This window comes from Chenopodium quinoa, unplaced genomic scaffold (assembly GCF_001683475.1).
Source record: "Chenopodium quinoa cultivar QQ74 unplaced genomic scaffold, ASM168347v1, whole genome shotgun sequence".
Classification (NCBI taxonomy): Eukaryota; Viridiplantae; Streptophyta; class Magnoliopsida; order Caryophyllales; family Amaranthaceae; genus Chenopodium; species Chenopodium quinoa.
Genome location: NW_018745684.1, coordinates 7,583,394 through 7,607,507, shown reverse-complemented (window position 1 = coordinate 7,607,507; position 24,114 = coordinate 7,583,394). Strand labels below are relative to the sequence as shown.

Here is a 24,114-nt window from a genome sequence, read left to right as displayed (position 1 = left end):
TTTATCATAAAAAAGGGTTTAGGACTAATCAAGGTTGATATGTCTAATCAAGTGTAAACATTGGTGGAATTCAAAGCTAATGAGTAGATAAAGATCCTATAAAATATAATCAATTTTACAAGTAGTAAACCATAATTACAAATGTTATGAGCATTAATATACAAAAATTGACTTGATTAAAATTGACTAATTTTCAAACGAGTAAATCATGTAATGTTATCCCAGATTGCTTGGTACTTGACAATTGCTGCTTTGACCCCAGGATCAAGTACAATCTCAACCAACATAATCCTTCAAAATTTGTCTCAAGTATTCTTCTTGCTCAACACTTCCTTCGAGTTCTTCCCACTGCAAAGAAACATCACTTGCATCAATAATTCATAAACAGGAAAATCAAGCAGATGATGACCAACAAATCTACTTTGTGCAAGTAATTAGTGAGTAAAATGGCTTCAGTTCAATGATCAAAACAAAAAATTGACTACATCTTGTCATTTGCTGAATGCTAGGTTTATGTGGGAATCTACAGGAAAATTCCAACAGAGATGTTGGTTCAAAAAGACACCGGCTCACCCTCTGTCAATTAGAGATAATCCACTATCTGTAAAACTAAAGTCAGTTCATGATCTATGCAGAGAAGACAGGAGAATGGAAGGGAGGAGATGAACGCAGGACTAAAGCAGTTATGTCTAGCAATGGCGTCTCCATGAAGTATAAAAGAGGTCCAAATGTTTTGGCAGAAATATTAAAAAGCACTCAAGAGATTAGACAATTTTAAATGTTGATTTATGTCAAACTAGTCTCTTTACACATGAAGAAAGAAAAAACAGAGATAGAGTCAGGGACATCACAGTGCTTTCAGTGTTTCAGGAAAAATGGCACAGCTTTTTTCAACTACATTTCACAACAGGCCTCGATACCTAGCAGCTTTTGAGATTACATAGTAGACACTAGGTTCGGTGATACAAGATGGCCACCTATCTTGATCTAGCATCTTAGAAGAGCTTGGTTACCTCATTTGTTAATCAATCAACAATCTTGGATTGCAAGATGAGTTTTGAAAATAAATTGTGTTTCAAACAATTCAAAGACAAAGCAGTGTTTACCTACTGATGGTTTTTCAGATTAACTGACCGAAAATGACTAACAAACCAACACTTGTCAATAGCACATAGTCATATAAGTACAGTAGTCTACTTTGAGTGATTATATCTTTCTCATTACTTAACTGACCTTCCATTCTGAACTCTGAAGACTAATTTATTTCTTATTAAGGATTTAAGGTCAACATGAAGATGACTAAGTTTATTTTCACGATCAGCTATTCAGCAGGTGATGTGGCTTAGGACACAGGATAGCCATATTCAACTTGTTTGCCAAATATTCGTTACAGAGAAATACTTCCCAAGTCATAAAACGGTGAGGCACATAGGCCTGTTCTGTTGGACTGATTTTCAGTTCAATTCAAAAACTGAGATCACAGTAAGGAAGAATTATTAGGTCATTCGAACCAAATAGAACATGTCATAGAAATATTTCAGGAGACTCACTTCTTGATGAGGAACTGACACAGGATTCCAACCAGAAGCAGCAACATATCGCCGTTTCAACACAGTATTTCCAAGAGGGACTCCTGCAAACTCAAGTATGTTAAGAATCATACAGACAAATATACAGAATTACAGACAAAAAAAATTACTCGGAAGAAAACATGCATGGAATTTTGTATGGAGAACGAGAATCTTAACCTGAATTTCTGGAGAAATGAGTAGGTCCATCAATTTCAAGAGCCACTTTCTTGTCAATTAAGGCTGCATCTAATGTGTACACATCCAATTCATATTCTCTCACCCATTCAAGCCCAGTGCTGAAAAGTAAACGAGCAACCTCTTTTTGGAATGATGACGTAACCTTTTGATTAAATCTCCTAGTTCTCCCAGCACGAGCAATCTTCTCCTCGACATCACTCCTTAAAGAGAGCTGAAGATGAGAGTACTCAACTTTCAAGCACTGATTTGCCAAATAGACTTGAGATGCAAACATAACATCCTCCCTGTACTGATCTGTAATTCTTTCTTCCTCAAAATTTTGCAGAGTTTTCCACACATTAAAAAAGAAATTGCGGTTCATCTCACCAAGAACAGCATAAGACCAAGCTATATTTCCAAGCTGGTCCCTATTAAATCTAAGGATAAGAGGATTCGAACCTACAGAATTAGCAATTTCAGCTTCATCATGACTTAATGAACCCCTAATTGATCTGCATTGAAACTGATCTTGATCCTTATACATATTGTCTAAAGCTTCAAGCAAATGATCAGCTGGTTCATTTAAGAAAGCGAAAGCCCACAGCAATTGAGCAAGCTCTTGCGGATGAAAAGTATGAATTATCTCAGAAGCTCTCTTAGACAACTCTACAAAGAGATCTGGTGCAGAGTGTCTCATTGAGGCAAATGCACCAGCAACATTAGCCACATTTTGGGAATTAAACTCGCCAACTTTGGCCATGGAAATCTCTGCAACTCTATCCATTTCCGTCATATACAGAAGGTCACCTCCAATCTTGGACAACGCCCATGCAATATTCGAAATACCTTGTGCTGAGCACTCTGGCAATGCAGTCATCGCAATACCAATAAGCATAGACATCTCCCTTTGACGGGCAAAGGCCAACCTTCGAGTTTCCATCATCGACACTTTCTCCATGTTCTTAGCAATCCTATGAATAGCAGTAGCTAAATTCAACGGAGAGAGCGGGGAAGGACTCAAGCCTTTTCCAACAGAAACAATCATCTCAGAAACCACCTCCAACACCTCTTGTGCTGTTTGGGCATCTACAACCATTCTATTTAAATTAACCTCTTTTTTCCGGTCAGACGGCTGACCACTAAACTGTGACAACCTCTGAATAAATGTCTCCATTGTTTCCTTCTTTTTCTCCTCAAACATCCCATCCCCAAGCATACCAACCGCACTGCGTAGGTGATCCACATTATCTACAGGGCTCACATCATCCTCATCATCAGAATCAAAATCAAAGTCCTCCTCATCTACCTTAACTTTCTTGTCTATTATCTTCTTATTTTTCTTATTCTTTTTCTTCTTTTTCACCTTTCGACTAACCATATTCTCCATTACTCGCGCCATCCCTCTATCCTCAATCGATTTCAATGCAACTTTCCTTGCCCTCACACACCAATCCATACTATCTGAATCCCCCAACAACCTCGATTTCCCCGGTTTCTTCTTTTCGAGGGGTTTGGAACCTAAAGGGCGGCGTTTCCCTAAAAATTCAAGTTTCCAATCATCTACTTCAGGCTCTTGTTGCTTCTCATCTATAGCCTTAACAGCAAAAACACCAATTTTCCTAAAACCCTCATAATTTCTACCAAAACACCCAATTTCCACCTTTCTATCCAAAACTCCATTTCTTATTCTACCCAACTTTGAACTAGATTTCTCATTCAAAAACAAGGGTTTTAAACATGTTTCACCATAAAATCCACTTGATAATACATCCATTTCTACCTTATCTATATTACAAAATTGGAACTTTTGGCAGAAAAAGTCACTCTTATGATTATAATTGAACAGTTCTATAATGGAATATATCAAAATTTGAATAAAACTGGTTCTTGATTATAGAAGAAAGATAAAAGAGATAGATAAGAATAAGAAATGGGGACTTACACAATATTTTCAAATTTGTCAGTCTGAAAGATATTTGAAATTTGGGCAACAGAATTTCAGTTTCACCCGCGAACAGGATAGAGGAGAACTGGACTACTGGAGAGAGTGGAACTACTGTAGAAGATAGGACTGCAGGCACACAGGCAGGTTGGGTGATAATACGGAGTACCTCATAAATTATTCCAGCCGTTTCATAATTTTCACGACATTTTTCTTTTTCATCCGTTTTATAATAATTACAACACTTCCTTATTTCATAAGGACCCACAACTATTTTATTATTTCTCTCCTACCTATCCCACTTACAGTCTTACACTATTTTTTTTTTGTTATTTCTCTTTCCTAACAGTAAATATATCTTCATTAACTATACTTTATATTAACTAGGGTGGCCTACGCGATCGCGCGCGGAAGGGTTACCTCTTGCAGAGAAGTTGTATTGGCGTTTGTTTACACATTTGGTTTAGGTAGTAGTTTTAATACGTACTATTTGGTTTATGTGCCTATGTGCTGGCTTTTGTAGAAGGGATTGAAAGTTACCAAAATCTTTTATGATGATTATTTTTAAAAACCCTTGAAAGCTTGACAGTATTATTCCAAAATTATTATTAAATATCATTTAATTGATTTGCATCCCTTCATATCATATTATTATCCCTTCATATCTTAAGTGGCATTTGTTAGTTTTCTTAATTAATTTGTATGTTTCAATAATACTTAGTATAATATTTCCAGCGTGGTTTTCATCAAATGAATTTTTTGGGAGCTTAGGTTATACGGAGTAATAATATGTGAAATGTTGCAGCTAAAAACTAAATAATGTAAGTTCTTTAATGTTCTACGACCATCTAACATCTATATTTAATACTAAAGCAACAACCACTTAGTTATATTTTCCCTCTTAAATCTCTTCATTTTCTCTCCCATAATTAATACTAGCCTTTTTTTTTTCTATAATCGATTTTCCTTGATTTTAGGATTTATAAATTCTTTATACCTCTTGATAACATCCGCTCAAATATCACTATTTAATATGAATCCCATTCACAATTCCATAACGTTGTTTATGTGGCATGAAACAATGTACATTTCAAAAAAGCTAATAAACCTTAACAATAGTTAAAGTTAAAGGACGACAAGATTGTAAATAAGAAGAGCAATCACAAAGAAATAAACAGTCTCTTGGTAATAAAAACAGTCTCTTCGAACATACATTTCTTTTTCTTTTTCATAATATTAATAATATCATATGAAGTATAAGATGAATTAAAAAAAATAGAGCATTACAAGTTTTTTGTTATAAAAAAAATATTTGAATTAATTGATGATATGTATAATGACAAAACATTAAATATATTAATGAGGGTAAAAATGTCTAAACACATTTTTGTACATATTTTTATACACATTTTTTAGGGTATAGTATATAGCACACTATTTCTAAGAGTTATCTTATACTTTTTATAAGATAGGGAAGAATTCTCTTTTCAGTCCCCACCCTATACTTTTCCTAGAACTTAGTGTCAACCCTACTATAGCGATTATTACAAAATAGAGGGAGTACCTTAAAGCGATATTGCAGCTAGGGTGTCAATTAAGGTAACAGGATGAAGTTTGGGTTGACCCACAACGAGTCAGGTCTATTCGGGTCAGGATTAACCTTTTAACCCACCTCATTTTGGGTCAGGTCAAGATCTGTCGAGTCAGGATCGGGTTTGGGCCGGATCATATTTATATCGATTGGGATAAAATTGTATCGGGTTCAAAAATGAGTTTAACCAGGTTAATTTCGGGTTGATGACTTTGGATCGGGTTGATTTTGGTTTAATTGATTTCAGTTTAGTTAAGTTCAATTCAATTTGATTAGAATAAGATTGATTCAATATTGCATGGATTTGGGTCTAGTTAAATTCAATATTCAAATAAAGTAATTTTTAAACTAGAGTAATTATTGATTTATTACCTTATTATTGGGTCACTATCAGGTCATTCATGTGTCATTTTTCATATTGTGTCATTAACAATCAAGGAGTATTGGTTTTCTCATTAGACCAGTTCTTGTGTCATTATCTTTAAGCCAAATTAAAATCAAATTGTCGATTACTTATATTACTTACCTAAGTGAGACGATAAGTAATAAACTAATGACATATTGATTGATGAAAGCCACAGGTTAATAAAATTGAACTTGAGTATAGTAAAATATCAAATTGATAAAATTGAAATAATATATATTTTATTTTTTTGCATTACGCCATTAAAAATTAAAATTGTTACTCCTTCCGTGATTTAGTAAGTGTTACAGTTTGACCGACACATAATTTTAGCAAATTAATTGACTTAAATAAAATAAGAGGTAAGTGGGGGTAGTAGTAGTATTAAAAATTGAAAAAAGAAAGATAATGGGGTTAATAATTTATTAAAAAGTAATGAATGTGAGAGGAAAGAAATAATAATAATAAAAAAAAGTAGTAGTGAGTTTGGATGGGAACCATAAAAGGAGAAATATATAATATTAAAATGTAGCTTTTTGTCAAAAAAGAAAGTGTAATACTTATTAAAACACAGCCGCGTTTAGGGTTGTTCATTGGTCCAATTAAGCTAGGACCGAACCCAGATCGTACTGAAAAAATGGTCCAAAACCCGGACCGAACCGGTTTGGACCGATTTTAGAATTTTTATAAAAAAATTTCCTACTCCCTCCGTTTTTAAATACTTGTTCCATTTATTTTTTGCACTATTTATTTGTCCTACTTTGACTAATGTTTGTGATTTATACATAAGAAAAAATATAGTACTGTGGGTACTTGTTGGAATCGTCTCAACAAATAGATTATTAATTTTCAATTGTTAGAATTTATAATTATTGATAATTAAAGATATTATTGAACAAAGATTAGCATCGGCATACATTCCCACGAAAAATGGAGCAAATATTTAAAAACGGAGGGAGTAAATTTTAAATAAATTATGGAAAACTTGAAAATAAATAAAGGAAAAACAATATTTTAACGTCTTTTTTTGTACGTTTATTACAAAAAACTCATACGACTAAAGTTTTCCAATTAAGCTTGTTAAAGATAGTCTTAATTATTATTAAGGGTTTTATGTATAATTTTAAGAAAAAAATTGATCCGGTCCAAGACCAATTTCTATAGGGTTTTTGACCGGAGCGGACCGAAGACCTTAAAAATAAATTTCTTGACCCGGAGACCGAACCAATTAATTTGGTCTGGTCCGGTCCGGACCAATTTTTGAACACCCCTAGCCACATTTGGTAATTGTAACACATATTAAAACACGGGTATCACTACTCAATACTCACCCTTCAAAAAAATGTTCTTACACAATTAATGAAACATACAATTACATGAATTGAAGTAATTATGAGTACTTCAAGTATTAAAGACGAAAATAAATGAGGTTATTTTGGTCATTTCATGACATCAATAAATAGTAAAAAAAGAAATTGTTAGTATCATTTAGGAACACTACCTAAAAAGGAATATCATAACTATATTTAGGGACGGAGGAGTATTATATCTTCCTCTTTTCATAGTTCCCTCACATACTATCATCATCCTCATTATTATTATTATTATTATTATTATTATTATTGTTATTGTTATTATTATTATTATTATTATTATTATTATTATTATAGAAAAATAACAAAAACCTACAAAGTCAATCGATTTATAAGAAATTAGTGGGGAGCCGAGATACAATCTGAGCCCCCACCCCTCTAGCTATAGAGAACCCGATCCTGTTGAAAATGTGAGCAGCTGCACGAGCACCATTATCCTGAATCCTAGCGAACGCCTGAACCCACTTCAACAACGCAACAACATCCTTCTCTAATTCCCCCAATGAAGAAAAGGATCGGAGAAAGGAAGAAACCATAGCTAATAGCCTTGCAACGCGCCCCATACTTGTCCCGCTTTCGCTGAGCCGCAGCCGACATAACACGACCAGGAACGAAGTTAGACAGCCTAAATTGAGTCAAAGGAGAAGACCCCATCAAGTCAACACATACATCAAGGCCTCTATCCCAGGAATAAAGCAACACATCTGCAGGTCGAAGAGCCCCGTCGTTCCCTCTTGTCAACCCAACGTTACCCTCCTTTCTTGTAGAAATCCCAGGGCGGAAACAAATATCAACAAGGGTATCACGAACAACGTTGTGCCGATGTTTAATACCCACCATCCCAGCACAAGACACTGCATGATCCCATAAAGATCCCCGTCAAAAACCACTGCATGATCCCCATAAGCTTGATAAGAATTATTCGTGTTCAAATTATCTCGAGCTTGAATGAGCTTAAGAAATCTTGTTCGAGCTGGGCTCGTTAAAAATTTGGCTTGTTCGAGCTTTGTTCACAAACGTACTCGTTTACATTTCGGGTTTAAGTTCAAGCTTGAACGGATATAAATCGAGCTTGATTAAATAAACGAGCCCTAATTTATCATTAAAAAAATGGTTTCTTTCAAATTTTAACACATCTATTTAATTTTATATAAGATGTTTTTATTCTTTCTATAGAAAAAGGTAATGACGGAGTTTTCATGCCTTAACATAATGAAATAATTAATACTTCTTACAAAAATATGTATGAATAAAAGATATACTCCCTCCGTCCCATAATACATGAGACGTTGGACTTTTTTTTTCACTATTTATGCTTTAGGTTTGACCATAATTTTTTACTAACATAATAAAAATATATTTTATCATAAAATATGTTGTTAGATAGGTTTTAATATAAAGTTTCATAATATAATTTTAAAAATAATTTTCATTAATATCAATCAATCAATAACTATATACTAAAAGACACACCAACAATGACACGTGTCATCTCCTGGTGTGTCTTTAGATTTTTTTTTTTTTTTTTTTGAAAAAAAATTTATTTAAGAAACAAATCTTTTTTTACCTGTATAAAGTAATAATTACATAAAATTATACAAAGTATAATTGAAGATAAGATTTGATGTATCTTTCCAAAAAAAATATTGACAAGTGACAGCTATAAACTTAAGCAGAATAAATAAATAAATAAATATTCTTAACATAATTTGTGATTTATGGACTATTTTTTTTAGGAAAGACATATTATATATGTCTACATATGTTTACTACAACAAGATTATATATTTTTTTTTCTTGATTGAATTTTTTTAATTATGTAATAGAAGCTACAAGCATAAACAATGAAATGCAAATATCAAATCAACAAGTGATACTTTTGTTATTTCTTTGAATAATTTATGATTAGAATTTCAATCAATTAATAATTTATGGATACTTCAATAATACTTAGCTTGCCAAGGATGACACATGTTGATTATTCTTAGTGTGATTATTTCTAACCATTTTTGTTGTTCTTCAGCATTCAATTGATATGAATATAACACACGGAAAAGTCAAAAAATTAAACATATTGTTAATTATAAATATAGTTATTGAAAATAATCGTGCATGACATGAGACCTAACCTAGTTTAATTATATAAAAATAGAGTCAAACTAGTGCATTGGCATGTGTGCAATGTTTGACTGTGTCATGTATTATGGGACAGAGAGAGTATTAATTGTCTGAGTTTTAATTGGCGGTGAAAAACTTATAAATAGACTTAAACGAGCTGTTCATGAACGTTACCAAGTCAAACATGATGTTGTTCGAGTTTTGTTCATCTATTTGACGAGCTTAAGATTTTTGTTCAAGCTTGTTCGTTAGCTTAACAAAGGAGTTTTGACCAAGTTTATTTGCGAATAGTTCACGAACATATCTTCTCATTTATACCCCTAGATTTGGTTTATTAAAAGGGGAAGAAAAATGGATCCTTCCAATTCCCTTCCCTTCCCTTCTCTCCTTACATTAGGTATCCAATTAAAGTATAAGACATCCTTTCTTTTCTCTTCTCCTCCTTTTCTTCCATTTCTCTCTATCCAAACGTAGTGTTAACAACTTAACATGGAAAATCATGTTGGTTGGGACGAGCTTGTATAAGTAGAAAGAACGCGAACAAACGTGCGCCTATCTAAATTGCAAAAATAACGGGCACATTATTCCCAGGAACTTTATTGAATTGGTTTTGTAAGAACAATAATAAGCAAACTCAATTATTTTCATTCCGTAAGTGAGTATTAGGTAGACTAATTTTGTTTATTTGAAATATACATGGTCGATCCTTTTCATCAATTTTCACTAGCTTTTTGATAATGTATGATATTCTGTTTGTCAATAATGTATAGTGTTTAAAGAGTATAATAGTACTCACGTGAATACATGCATGATGATTTGAAAATAATTGAGTTTATTGCGTTAAAAAAGGTGAGGGATGATGACTAATAATACAAGAGTCTATTGTGCTATTTTATTGACTAATAGTAGCCATTATTGATTTTAATAATTGTACATAATCTTACTAGAATTATTATATACGTCATATTTATTTGGCATATTAAAGAGCTACAAATTAAAGAGAAATGATCAGGTGATGAAACTCAATTCCTACTACCTACCTTTAAGAATTTAACCTACTAATAAGATAATTGACATTCTCATTATATCATCTTGTTACACTATTGTAGAAGATAAACACGGTAGTAATTTAAGTGTAAGTGTAATTAAAGAAATTCTCTCACTTTTATATAATATTATGGGAACACGAGGGTAGCTTTTTTTTTTTTTTTTTTTTTTTTTTTAGAGAGCCACTAATGCGAGGATGAGAATCGATCCCATGATCTCCTAAAATCGGGTGAGAAGCTTAAACTACTTGAGCTACCCCTCACTCTCAACGCCAAGGTAGTTTTGCTCTCAAGATATTTATACAAAGGACATAAGCGTAATCTCTATATTATAAGATAAGTTAGGTTAACTTAAGGAGCAATCCAACTAACCCTAAAACACCCTATGGCCGACGACAGTATATCTTTAATGGGCTAGTGTGAGATTAATGATGTTTGCGATCAAAAGATCTACATCGATATACATAAATAAGACTAATATCATGAAACGGGGGAGAATAGTTTTGTATAATTTTTAATTTTTTAAATAATAAGATAATTATTAGATTTTTATATAATTTAAATTTTAATTGATCACTATCCGTTGTTTTTATGCAAAATTCTTAAATCTCATTAATCACTTTTACTTAGGTGCCGAGTGAAACTTTTTAATTCTAAAATAAAATACAAATCTAATTTTTAATTGGCCTAAATAATGCCATTGCTTATGTGGCGCGCCGAATACTTTAAAAAAATGCCTACTTTATATATATATATATATATATATATATATATATATATATATATATATATAAATGTGGTACTAATTTGGCATTGCATGTCAAAATCACTCATCGATCGGTGTAATTAATGTTTATTTTAATTTAATTTTTCTACTTTTAGTTATCCTATCTAACGCCCACGGTGCGTTCATTAGCTTTTGCCTATTTATGATTTGTACTTAGTAATTGCTCAACTTGATCGAAAGAGATTTACTCCTAAATTAATTTCATCGGCCTAGCTAGTTTGTTTCTTTAATACATGTGTTGAGCCATATTGAAGGTTATTATAAATAATTACGAAGTAATTAATTGGAATTAATTATTGAGCACCTTAATAATTGTATTTATCTATCTATGGTGGAAGACACCTTTATAGTGAAGGCAGTGGAATCCTCGTCGAGGGGATGTTAGGATTAATTCCTACTAGATACTTTAATCTTCATATCAAATTAATTGGTAAATCTTAATTGAGGAAGCGTACCTGATTTCATGACAATTGATTGAGCCCCTTCTTGATTATGCGCCTTCTAGTAGATACACACTATAGGATTTTCTCCCTATTGATATTGTATGTACTACTAGGGACCATAACCCTAGATGTCTATTTATATAGACCCCCTTCCCTAATCTGCCCATCATGCATTAGAAAAGGTTCAACGGTCTCTATACTAATTATTTATGGCTAGACTCTAGTCTAGGCATCATCCCCTACACCCCTCTCTAAACACATCGTTTAACACCCCTTCCCCCATCTACCTACTTTCATAGTTTCTGCAGTACTATACCCTCACAAAATGCAGCATACTATTACTCCCTAAAATCCTAAAAAAATTTCAGCAACTTCCTCTACCCCACAAATATATATACCCAAAAAAAAAAAAAAAAAAAAAAACATCTTGTTCTCTCTTTATTTTCCCTCTCCATTATCTCTCTCATCTAAGCTTTAAAACTTCAACCATGGCGGACATTAGAGACGAAGTCAAACAGCCGAAGCAAATTTCACCGAAAAAAAGTAGCGAAAATCAAAAGAGTAAGTATAAATGTTCATATAAATTTATTTTTTTTAAAAAAAAAAAAAAAAAAAAAAAAACTAATTTTTTGAGAATTTATTTGTGATTGTGTTTCAGGAAACAAATTGATAGTTTAATAACTGAAAATGTATATATGTAAGTATTTATGTTAATAATTCATCAATTTCAAAGTGATTATTTCGAATAATTAGTAAAATTAACATCTACTTGCTTCAATTTCATTTTTCAGTTTGGAGAAATCTATTTCAGAGAACAGAAACAACGATTCTTAAAAAATGTAAGTATATTACTCAAACTTCTTAAATTTACAAGAATTTATTAAAAAAAATTTATTAAATGGTTTATAATGTAAAATTTGAGATGATGGTGAAACACCTCTACAAAAAAAACCGGCGAACAAAAATCTCCTATTGTAGATCCAACACTTTCAAAGATATACAAGCGTTAAGGCTGCAGATGTAAAAATAGTGTCTCGGATGCTTAGGTAAAATGAACAATTATAAAGCACTATATGTTCATTTTCATATCATATTATGAAAATATTCACATGTTTACCTATAATTACATGTTAATATGTATTTATTAACATATTCAGATTTGATTTTTTTTTTTTAAATATGTGTTATTGATTTGTATAAAACATTATGAACGCATGCATACAAAACTTGGTAATACATTCAAATGTTTTTTTAATAGTTTATATATGTGCATTTACATTTATTAATATGTTCATTATTTTTAAATATTATGAGCATTTTTACATACATATATGAACATTTTTAAATGCATAATAAACAAAGCTAGATTATAGTTTTATACCATTTTAAGTGAAACATTTGATGGAATTTAGAGATGGATATGTTATTCATATTTTATAATTCATATATGAGCATCTACCTGTAAAAAAATATGCCATTTATATTAAAAAATAATGTTCATTTGTAGATACATATATGAACATATATGAAATACATACTGAACCTTTTTTTTTTCTTCATATAAATTGATATAATCTATATTGTAGTGATGTGTCATTTAAAGTGGCAATGAGGATTACACAAATTGTGAAGTTTACATTATGAAACACATGGAAACATTCACTGGTGATCAAAATAAAAAATGGATTTGTGACTTAAACCCAAACAATGTAAGTCCATCAAATGATCATTTACTTAAAATATATCGTTCATTTATATATTATTAAATAACAATTAATATTATATTATATATTCATTTTTATCAACAGGTAGACCAAATCAGGAAGCTGAGGATGCAATACACAACTCAACTAATGCTTTTGAAGAAAACACTGAATGTAGGATCAACAAAAGATTATCAAGAAAAATTACAAAAGAGTAGTATTACATGTTCATTTATAAATTTATATATGTTCATTTATACAAAGATATATGTTCTTATATGTGTTCAATAGAACTTATAGATTTTACTCGCTTAAGAGTCTTTATTTGGTATTTCTATTTTTTTTAATAGAATTTGATATTTCTTTTTTTAATATTGTATGTTAAATAGCTAGTATTTCTTTTTTTAACATATTTAACAACTCGGTGTTTTGTATCTATGAAATGTTCATTTGCAAATAATTTACATCACTAACAATATTAAGGTTGAAAGAAAACATTGCTTAATAGAAACAAAACCTTAGATCCATTACATGATAAAAATATAAAATGCAGTCTCATGAAAGTAGTAATTTAAAAGCTATGGTTTCCTAATGTACTCCCTCATTTACCATTACTAGTGAACCTCTTAGCTACATTTGTATCAAAAAAGACTAAGAACTTATCATACTTAATAGAAGTATGTCCTAAACCACCTCGAACACTTCTTAGAACTAACACTAGTAGTAGCTTGAACAGTTCTTGAAACACTTGTAGTAGCTTGAACATTTGTTGAAGCACTAGCTAGAAGCAGCGTGAACATTCCTTGAAACAATAAGAGTATCTTGAGCATTTCTACTATCGGCTGCAATAATTATAATAAACAAATATAATATCAATAATGTTCAATTATATTATTATTATATTAAAAAACATATATATCTACATAAATGATTATTTATCATTACATAACTGAACATCTTTATAACTCTACACATTAACATATAATAAAATTTGTTCACTATTTAAAAGGCATATGAACAAATACAAACCAATGATTATCATTAAAATAGACATATACACATATATATTGAAAATACAACAAAATTAACATAAAATTGATTACTGAACATAAATATATAACATAAATGATCATTTACTATTACAAAAGTGTACAACATTATAATTAATTATAAATGTACCAATACAACACAGAAAAATGATTAAAACAATCCAATAACAAAAATTATGAAACTATCAATGTTCATGTAATGCACATAACAGGAATTAAAAAAATAGAAATTAAAATAGAAACTAGACAAGATCAATAACAAGAAAATAAAATTAAATAATAAAGTTCGGTTCCAAAGTATAAAATAAGATCAATAAAACGATATAAGAAATAACAAGGCAAAAGCTAATGAGCGCCCCCGGGGCGTTAGATAAGAGAATTAAAGTGCAAATATTAGAGTAAAATTAACATTAATTGCACCGAACGACGCATGATTTTGTCATGAATTCCTAACTTAATACTATTTCAACCAATATAATTTAACCTTATCTAACGCCCCGGGGCGCTCGTTAGCAAGATCCTAATAACAAAAGGTTAAAGATATTCTTATAAATATTAGAGCCATTTGAGCATTTATAGGAATTTTTACATTTTTGGAAGATAATGGGAGGAAGTTGAGCACTCGATCTTTTGAACACTAGTAGCAACTTGATTATTTGCTTGACCATATAATTGGAATTTGAACACATTTCATAAACTTCATCAGCAGTTTTAAATTGTTTCGTTCCCCACTAACTCAGACTTACTTGCTTCTTCAAAAATAATAATATCCTTTTTTCCCACTGCAATAATGTAACATGTAATAAATTACATTAGCAATAATGTTCAATTATAATGATGCATTTGGTCAATTACAGTTGAATTACCAAATGTAAAACATAAATGATCATCTATCGTCATATAACTGAACATTATTTCTGAAACTACAAAATAGTGATAATCATTAAAAAAAGTCACATGTACAACATATAATTCCATAAACACAAGTATATATATAAATGAACATTTATAATTACATAAATGAACATTATTACAACAGAACAAATATAAAATATATTCACTAGTTAAAATGTATATGAGCATTTATAAAACAATGAAAATAATTGAAATTCACATGTACAACATAAGTATTCAAATACAACTACAATAAACATATACAAGTATTTTAATACATAAAAAATACATTAAATATAAATGAACATTTACTGTTACAGAAGTGATCATTATTTTAACTAAGATTATTTTTTTACGACGCACAAAACTGGTAAAAATAATCGAATAGCAAAATTAAAACAACAATATATACTCATACGAAACGCACAAAACTGGAATAAACAACAATCAAAAATACAAAAAAAAAACCCCGAATTAGATGAACAATACAAACTAAATTATTAATCAACTAATAACAACAATAACAAAACCAAAGCATTATCAAAATTAAAGTCAATACAACAAAAACTATGAAATCAGATCATTATAATCATCCAATTACAATTGTAAAACAAAGCATTATCAAAACAATTGACTAATTATCATTAAAAGTAAGAATTACTTATATTGATCTCCATGAAAGAAGAGAGAGAAAATTGAAAAACAATAAATCAAAAAAAAAACCAGGAGAGAGAAAATGAAATTGGTGAAAAAGAGGAGAGAGAAAATGAAATTGGTGAAAGAAATGAGAGAGAAAATGAAGTCTATAAAAATGTTTATATACAGTACTTATTTGAATGGAAGGTAAAGAAGGGAAGGAAAAAAAATTATGCAAAAGTAGCTGCTTGATAAAACGACGTAGTATAGAAAGGGGGTGTAGGGAAAGCTACATACACTAGAGTCTAGTTAAAAATTTGTAGTCTCTATACATAAAACTAAACCCATACTCTATAAAAAAAGCCCAACAATAATAATTACTTAAATGGATCACTTTAATTTTGGGCTAAATTATATGATAGCGTATAAATACAATCATAACTGTATAATCCACATACATTATTATATTTAGGTCCATAAATTTATTACAGGGGATGGAGTAGGATTTACTTAATCATTTGTTGATTTCATGGTTCACCACTTTTATTAATAAAATGATATCTTTCAATTTTCAATATAGGATATATTTTAAAATCTAATGTTAATTATTAGAGCAGTTGAGCGAATCAATTATACCAAAAAATAAAGATTGCATAACAGTACTCTATTCGGCCCTTTTTGTTTTCTCGCATATTCCACTATTCCTATATGGGTGTCTCATTGTGATTGTTTCAATGTCATTTATGTCGATTTCTCTCTCAATCTCATCGTCAACCTGGTCTAGACTATTTGCAATCTCATGTGCAAAATTTTGTCACACTTTTTAATTAATTAAATCAAAGTAAATTTAGTTCTATGGAGCCATATAAAAGGAATAGAGGAAGTATACATTTGGAAATATTTCCTCCGTTTTTTTAACAATTGCAAGTCACACTTTTAACGGTATTTAAGTAAAGTGGGACTCACATGACTTAATACGAGTACAATTTAAATGAGGTTGAAATAGTGTTAGGAGTGTTAAAGAACCAACCCAACCAAAAGCTTAACCAGATGGTTGAGGCCAAGCAATTTGTTTTATATTTTATCACGCCCCTTCACACAAGAGTTTTTTGGGCTTGAAGTGTGGATGCGGCATGGGCCCTCCTCATACCCAGTGCGAAATATTCCACGGGGTGGATGAGATTTGAACTCGTGATCTTTTGTGTCACGCAGGCTCCGATACCAAGTTAAAGGACTAACTCAACCAAAAGTTTAAACTGATGAATGAGGCCCAGGAATATGTTTTATAATCTATCAAGTAGTGTAATAACTAGTATAATACCCACGCAATTACACGAATTAAAAATCTCACGAAATTAATCTCTCCCGAAATTTAAAATTCCATTTTATTTAATGAGTATTAATGTATTCTTTAATGTTAATTGATTGTTTATTAGTATGTTACAATAACATATCAACCCTATAAAGTAATATAAGTATAATATTCTTGTTCTAACCAATCACTCCTCAACTATCTATATATCAATACAACATTACTGCTACGTAAATAGTAGTTCAATACAAATTAAAGTAAACTACAAAGTTTCGATATGTTAGGTAATTACAAAGTAACTCCCACTAATCTTTGAAGTTCTACCCATTCTCTGTTTTGGTCCATTCTACAGTAAATCACACTCTTTCTCTTTTCCACAATATATAAATTTATTACTTCGAAATTTATCAATGTATTAAAAAAATAAAGTGTTTCAATCTATATTCTCCCAAGAGTAATTGATATACTAGTATAAATCATCTCCTCATCAAGTCGGTTATATATATTTTAATTATAATTTTTATGTTTGTAGGTACATACAATAATCTTAAACCCATGCTCGTAACCCACCCCATGTCCCAATCGCCAATGCAAGTACAATTTCAATAGCCCAAATATATGTGTGTGCGCTTGCGCATGTGTCTTAAACAATCTAATGATATATGCTATTGAAACTAGTGTTATATAATCTATAAAAGGGGTAAATAAAGAGGAATAGCTCAATTGTTTTCCATAATTTATTAAGCATGTTACAACATTAATTTTGTTTAGTCGTTTTATCAATTCAGTGTGTTTTGTGTGCGGCCCGCTTGTAAAATAACCAAAGTAATTCCGATAACACTAATCGAGTAAAACCCCTGTAATACTAACCGAGTAACCCCTAACCCTTATAACACTGACAAAGTAACCCTTGTAACACTGATCAAGCAACCCTTATAACACTAACAAAATAATTCCTATGATGGCTGGCTGCACGGTGTGGCCACCCACATATGAAAGTTTGTGTTATCCATTAGTAATCAATTTAATAGTAATTCAATACATAGTATATATCTGATGAAGAGAACGGAGCCTAACAGAAAAAAGAACCACAAAAAATCATTGAAAATAAAAGTAATGCAAATAATTTAATTTACAATCTTAGTATTGTAGTATTATTCTTTTATTTATAATCATTTAGAAATTTTAAATAATTACATGATGGCCTAAAATTTTTTTTTGACAACTTTGTACTTCAAATTATTTTAGTATCTTAATAATGTAGTATATTACGGTATTGGTTTAAATAATTTAATTTACTATCTTAGTAATGTAGTATATTATTGGTTTAAATAAGAGTATTATATTATATATGATTATATATTGTTGTCAAATATGATCGTAATTTATTTAGGTAAATATCATTTCTTGAACCAAAATAAATATATTCCTAAGATTTTATAGGAAATAAAAAAATGTCAAATACATATACTATTGAAATTGCTTTATTTAGGATTGCGAAAATGAGCCGGAAAATTTTCAATGAGATAGTGTCATGTGTCAAGTTTGCTTCTAGTGCCCTTTGTTTTACTATATATATAAAAGTGGGGTGATAAATTAAATAATGAAAATAGTGTAACTTTTACCAAAAAGTTTTTCATTTATAGTGTTGCAAGTATTGTGACATTTTCATTTTAGGAAAATATTACAAGTATTAAAAAACGGATAAAATATATGACAAAATACTCGTCAAAGCCGTTAAATCAATATAGTAATAAAAAATACTTTTTTTCGAACAAAAAAATTTAGGAATAAATAATACTTATTATTATTGATAAACTTCTTATATGTACCTAGCCTTATGGCTACATTTGCAGTTTTTCTTTTTATATTTGATATAATTTCCATAATTAGTGAGCTTAAATTATTATTAGATAAATATAATAGTAGTATAGTACGGAGTAATACCTAGGTATGACTTTTGTTGGTAGAAACTGGTAGAATCTATACTAATATATTAAAAGACGTTTCTAAGAACGTCCACGTCTCACGTAAACCCCCCTCACTACGCCACGTCATTTATTGAACTACTCATTACGCCATATGGCTCTCCCTTTCATTTGTTTTTCATTGCATGTCATGCAACTTCTAGTAGTATAACTAATTGTCTTACCACCAAGCTATGTAATTTTGTATGCAATCCTTTGAATACAAAATATTAATATGCAACAAATGATAACAACAAATTTAATTACAAGAAAATTGAATCATAAATTACAACGTATATTAACGATCAGTTCCATGTAATAATCCGAGGCATTGCCCGGGCCCAAAAACTAGTCAAAATTTTTTGCATGCCCCCGATTTACAATAAAATATTGTAAATCCGGCGGCGCGGCACATGCGAGCATTTTTTTTATTTATTTATTTTTTTTAATTTCGAAAACAAAACACGCAAAATCATACCTCAAAGTTAGAAAACGTAGAACAAAAATGGAGGAGAGAGAAAGTGAGAACATGTAGAGAGAAAACGTTGAAATTCATATCTTAAGGCTTCGATCATCAATGGAAAATTCATCAGCAAACTTCAATACCTCAAATTGTAGTAATCTGATCCACGAATTTCTACAAAATTAGAGGCAAATTGAAACTCCATTGTTAGGTGATTTTGAGAACTCAAATTCTTTTGTTGAAATCAATTTAAATCAATAGATTATAGAAGAAGAAACAAAGAGTTTTGGAGATGAATTTGTTCTAATTTTTGAAGATAATAACAATCCTGACACTGAATTTGGAGGGAATCAATTTTTTGGAGATAATAGCAATCCTAACACTGAGTTTGGAGGTAATCAAATTTTTTGGCGAAAATAGAAATCCAGAAGAAGTAGACAATGCAGAAGAGATAGAAAATCATGTTGTACCTCATAAATCAATTTACTCAAATTCTGCAAAAGCATCCAAATCAAATGCAACTGAAGGTAATTTCTATACAATCAACCTTCTAATTAATCAAAATTCATATTGTTTTATTTTAATTGTTGAATAACCAAATTAGTTGAATAAGTGATCCATAATTGTTATTTTTGATATATGTTACGTGTATGAATGCAACATTGATAAAAGTTATCCTTTGTATGCACAAATGTTACCCTTTTTGTGCATAAAAGTGACCCTTTGTATGCACAAATATTGCCCTTTTGTATGCAAAAACGTTACCCTTTTTATGCACAAATGTAACCCTTTTTATGCATAAAAGTGACCCATATAAAACATAGTATTACTCCACTTCACTTTGATTTCTAAACAGAATGACATGCTGCCTCTGGTTGTCTGATATGTCTGTACTAAATCACATATGCAAATCCAATTGATGCTTCTAGTTTAGATCTTTGAGGATCATTTGTTGGTTTGGTAAGAGAAACTTTTGCAGAAATTTTGGAATTGTATGAAAAACATGCTGCTATACTGGGGTTTTCAATAAGAAAGCATACAACAAGATACTTCACACACACAAAGACAGTCCAAGAGAAAAATTATGTGTGTTCTGCAGAAGGAAAGAGAAATTAAGGTGACAAGAAAACAAAATTAGTTGAAATGGTTGATGAAGAGAATGTAAATGTGAAAACAAGAAAGCCAAGACAAGTAGCCATTACACAATTTGATTGCAAGGCATGCATAAGAGCGAAAGTAAATAAAGAAGAACAGTTTGAGGTGGTGGCACATGTATTACAACATAACCACAAGCTAACAAGGTCACAGTGGCATTATTTGCATCGTTCTGAAAGAAAAATGACAGAAGAAAAAGCTGAAGCAATCAAAATAATGAAATCTTCAGGTCTAACTACAATGGACACTTATAATTACATGGCGACAGAATCTGGAGGATAATAGAATGTAGGGCATAGTGTTGTAGATCACCTGAATTTCTGCGCAAGGTTAAGAATAGAGCAAATTGAGGTTGGAGATGCTCAAACTTTAGTGAACATTTTAAATCAGGAACAATCAGAGGATCCAAACTTCTTTTTTAGAGTGAAATTTGACAATAAAAGGAAGAATTTCCAATATCTTTTGGAGAGATTCAATGATGCTAGAAGACTATAGGATATATGGAGATGTTCTTGTCTTTGATACAACATACAGAACCAACCGATATAATCTTATATGTGCTCCTTTTGTTGGCATAAATAATCACTGGCATAATTGTATGTTTGCATGTGCTTTATTAGGGATGAAAAAACAGAATCGTTTGTGTGGTTACTAGAACCTTCAAGAAATCTATGGAGGATAAAACACCAACATCAATATTCACTGACCAGGACCAAGCAATGGAAAATGCAATTGAGCAGGTAAAAAATTCATATTTAGATATTACCCTAACTAATAAGTTCTGACAACGTACAATATTTGACCATCAAAGCACAAGTTACCCTTTTTAGTGCATAAAGTAACCCTTTTAACTGCATAAAGTGACCCTTTTTAGTGCATGAAGTGACCCTTTTATTTTGAATGTAGGTGCTTCCTAATACAAGGCATAGACTTTGTATCTGGCATTTAGAACAAAATTCCATAACCAGATTTAGGGCTCTTAAAAAAGATAAAGAGTTCAAGCATGCATTCAACCAATGCTTAAAGTGGTGTGTCACAGAACAAGAATTTGAAGAAAAGTGGCAGGCAATGATGGAGAAATATGACTTGACAGCACACTCTTGGTACAAAAGAGTTTATGAATTGAAAGAGAAATGGTGCCCTGCCCTTAGTAGAGATTTTTTTTTCAGCAGGAATTTTGTCGTCACAAAGGAGTGAAAGCACTAATCACGATATAGGGTTTAGAGCAAGTAAAGCAACTACCTTGACTGAATTTTATACCATATTTAAGAAGACAACCAATCGTTGAAGAAGCACAGAGAAATATGATGAGTTCACCTATAGCAAGTCAATAACATTCACTTCATTGCCACTGTCCGGAATGCTAAAGCATGCTACACAGGTAAAAAGTTATACTCAAAAGTGCATAACTTACACAAAACATATAGCAACTTAACTATAGCTACATGATTTTGGTGCACAGGTTTTCACTTTGTCACTCTTCAGAGATTTTGAAGAGGAGTTTGGATACTCTATGGCAACAGCTGTTTAAATGATAGGGAGAACTGAAGAATGTGTACTTTATCAAGTATCCCTAAAAGACAAGCCATAGTCTGCACATCAAGTAAACTATATACATGAGAGCCAAAGTGTATGGTGTACTTGCAAAAATTTTGAAGCATCTAGATGGCTATGTTATCATTGCATCAGAATTCTACATCTACATTCAGTAACTAGAATACCAGACAAGTATGTTACAAAAAGATGGACAAAGTTTGCAAAACCAGAGGCATGGAATAGGCTAAAGAATCAAGATCCTACACAGCCATATATACCATGGAGGCAAACAATGATGAGGAAATACTACAATTTAATCTTAAAAAGTCAAGAAATGAAGAGACAAGAGCATTTATGGAAGAAAGCTTCAGAAATAGTCTAAAAATGGTGGAAGACTTACTTGCTACTACTGCTTAGAGAGAAGAAGGTGCTGAAGCTGCTTCCGACATTCCTGATGTGCCAGACAACACTCAAAGCAATAATGATGTTTCTTTAGCATCCAGTACAAGCACAAGTGTACCAACTATACTTGATCCTAAAAGAGTTGTAACAAAAGGAAGAAGAAAGAGAGAAAAAGGAGGGCTTTAAAAAGGGAAGAGAAAAAAGAAACCAGCACTACCACCTCCAAATTCAGAATTTGGATCAAAAACACCTAATATACGACTGTTTTAAGAATTTTTTACTACCAAAGTTAGAACATTTTTTTTATCATTTTTATTATACTTTATATTGTTATACTATTTTTTCTTTTTTAACTCTATGAATAGTTTGGTTAAAATGTAAGTACTTATTTCAAGCTTTTAATGAATATAGTTTGCATTGTTGTTATAGTGGAAACATGAACAAAGTAAATACATACCCTTTTGTGCACAAAGGTTACACTTTTTTGAACATAAGTCACCTTTTTTATGCACAAAATTTACTCTTTTTATCCACAAAATTTACTCTTTCTATGCACAAAAGTTACCCTTCATGTTCACATAAAGTTACCCTTTATGTGCACAAAAGTTACCCTAATGCACAAAGTGACCCCATAAAAAAAAACTGAAATTACCCTATTTATTGCATAAAGTGACCCTTTTAATTGCATGAGGTGACCCTTTTATATGCATGAAGTGACCCTTTTAAATGCATCAAGTGACCATTTTAACTGCATGAAGTAACCCTTTTAGTGCATGAAGTGACCCTATTTCGTGCACAATTAAGAAAAAAAGATATATACCAATAACATTTTGAAATTACTTAATGTATGCACATACATTCAGTTTTAAAAACAAAACCACCAAAAACTACATTCAGCTTTAAAAAAAAAACCACCAAAAACTACACCATAGAAAATTTAATTACATCATTAAACTTGATGTATGCACATACATTGAGTTTTCAAAATATACTACTCCACCTAATAACTAACAAGTCAGTTCACTCTTTAGAAGGAGTGTTGATGCGGAATCTAAGGTAGGGTTAGGTGTTTCGGGTTATGGATTAAGTGTTTAGGCTAGGTGTTTACGTGGAAAAAGGTAAGGAACAGGAACGAGTTCCTTAGGGTGAGGAACTGAAGGTTTGATTAGCAAGGAACACTCGCAATACTAATCAAGGATAGGTATGGTTAGAGTTGAAGACTCACTCTACTAACCATAAGACAAGCTAACCCCGAACACTCCGAGTTAAGCTCACAAACCGAGTCCACGAGTTCAAGTAACTTGAATCCACAAGTTAAAATAAGAAATAACACAAGGTATATTTCAAAGTTAAATATTTCATTCATAATAGTCTCCTTACAAAAGCTAGACTAGACTTCCTTTTATAGACTAAGGAAGTAGTTACATTAATTAACTGACTTAGCTAATTTAATAAAAGGAACTTAAAAGTTGCAAGCAAAAGGGAACTTAACAGTCACCACAATGAGCAGTCCCTCAATGTAACAGTTCCATGCAAACCGTCAAAC

At 31.1% G+C, this 24,114-nt stretch overlaps 1 protein-coding gene and 2 long non-coding RNA genes across 3 annotated transcripts; 2 read left to right on the top strand and 1 right to left on the bottom strand.

Annotated features, from left to right (window-relative positions):
* Window positions 1-17: 17 nt before the first annotated feature.
* On the bottom strand, window positions 18-3,888 carry LOC110717846 (RAP domain-containing protein, chloroplastic-like). Its single transcript, XM_021896630.1, has 3 exons — window positions 1,749-3,888; window positions 1,551-1,633; window positions 18-348 (listed from the first exon to the last, which is right to left on the bottom strand). The coding sequence occupies exons 1-3, from the start codon at window positions 3,520-3,522 to the stop codon at window positions 277-279; spliced, it is 1,929 nt and encodes a 642-aa protein (XP_021752322.1). The 5' UTR covers window positions 3,523-3,888; the 3' UTR covers window positions 18-276.
* Window positions 3,889-11,984: 8,096 nt separating this feature from the next.
* Window positions 11,985-12,283, top strand: LOC110717905. The gene is made up of 3 exons (XR_002510819.1): window positions 11,985-12,012; window positions 12,110-12,148; window positions 12,243-12,283. It is a non-coding gene; the product is annotated as an uncharacterized LOC110717905 (long non-coding RNA).
* Window positions 12,284-12,409: 126 nt separating this feature from the next.
* LOC110718205 lies at window positions 12,410-13,469 on the top strand. Its single transcript, XR_002510859.1, has 2 exons — window positions 12,410-12,497; window positions 13,260-13,469. It is a non-coding gene; the product is annotated as an uncharacterized LOC110718205 (long non-coding RNA).
* The last annotated feature ends 10,645 nt before the right edge of the window (window positions 13,470-24,114 follow it).

Excerpts from the sequence above, each read along its gene's own strand:
- LOC110717846 (XM_021896630.1), bottom strand. The coding sequence starts at position 3,522 with ATGGATGTATTATCAAGTGGATTTTATGGTGAAACATGTTTAAAACCC. Across the intron at positions 1,634-1,748 it reads TCATTTCTCCAGAAATTCAG|GAGTCCCTCTTGGAAATACT; the intron begins GTTAAGATTCTC and ends TTGAGTTTGCAG. Across the intron at positions 349-1,550 it reads TGTCAGTTCCTCATCAAGAA|TGGGAAGAACTCGAAGGAAG; the intron begins GTGAGTCTCCTG and ends GTTTCTTTGCAG.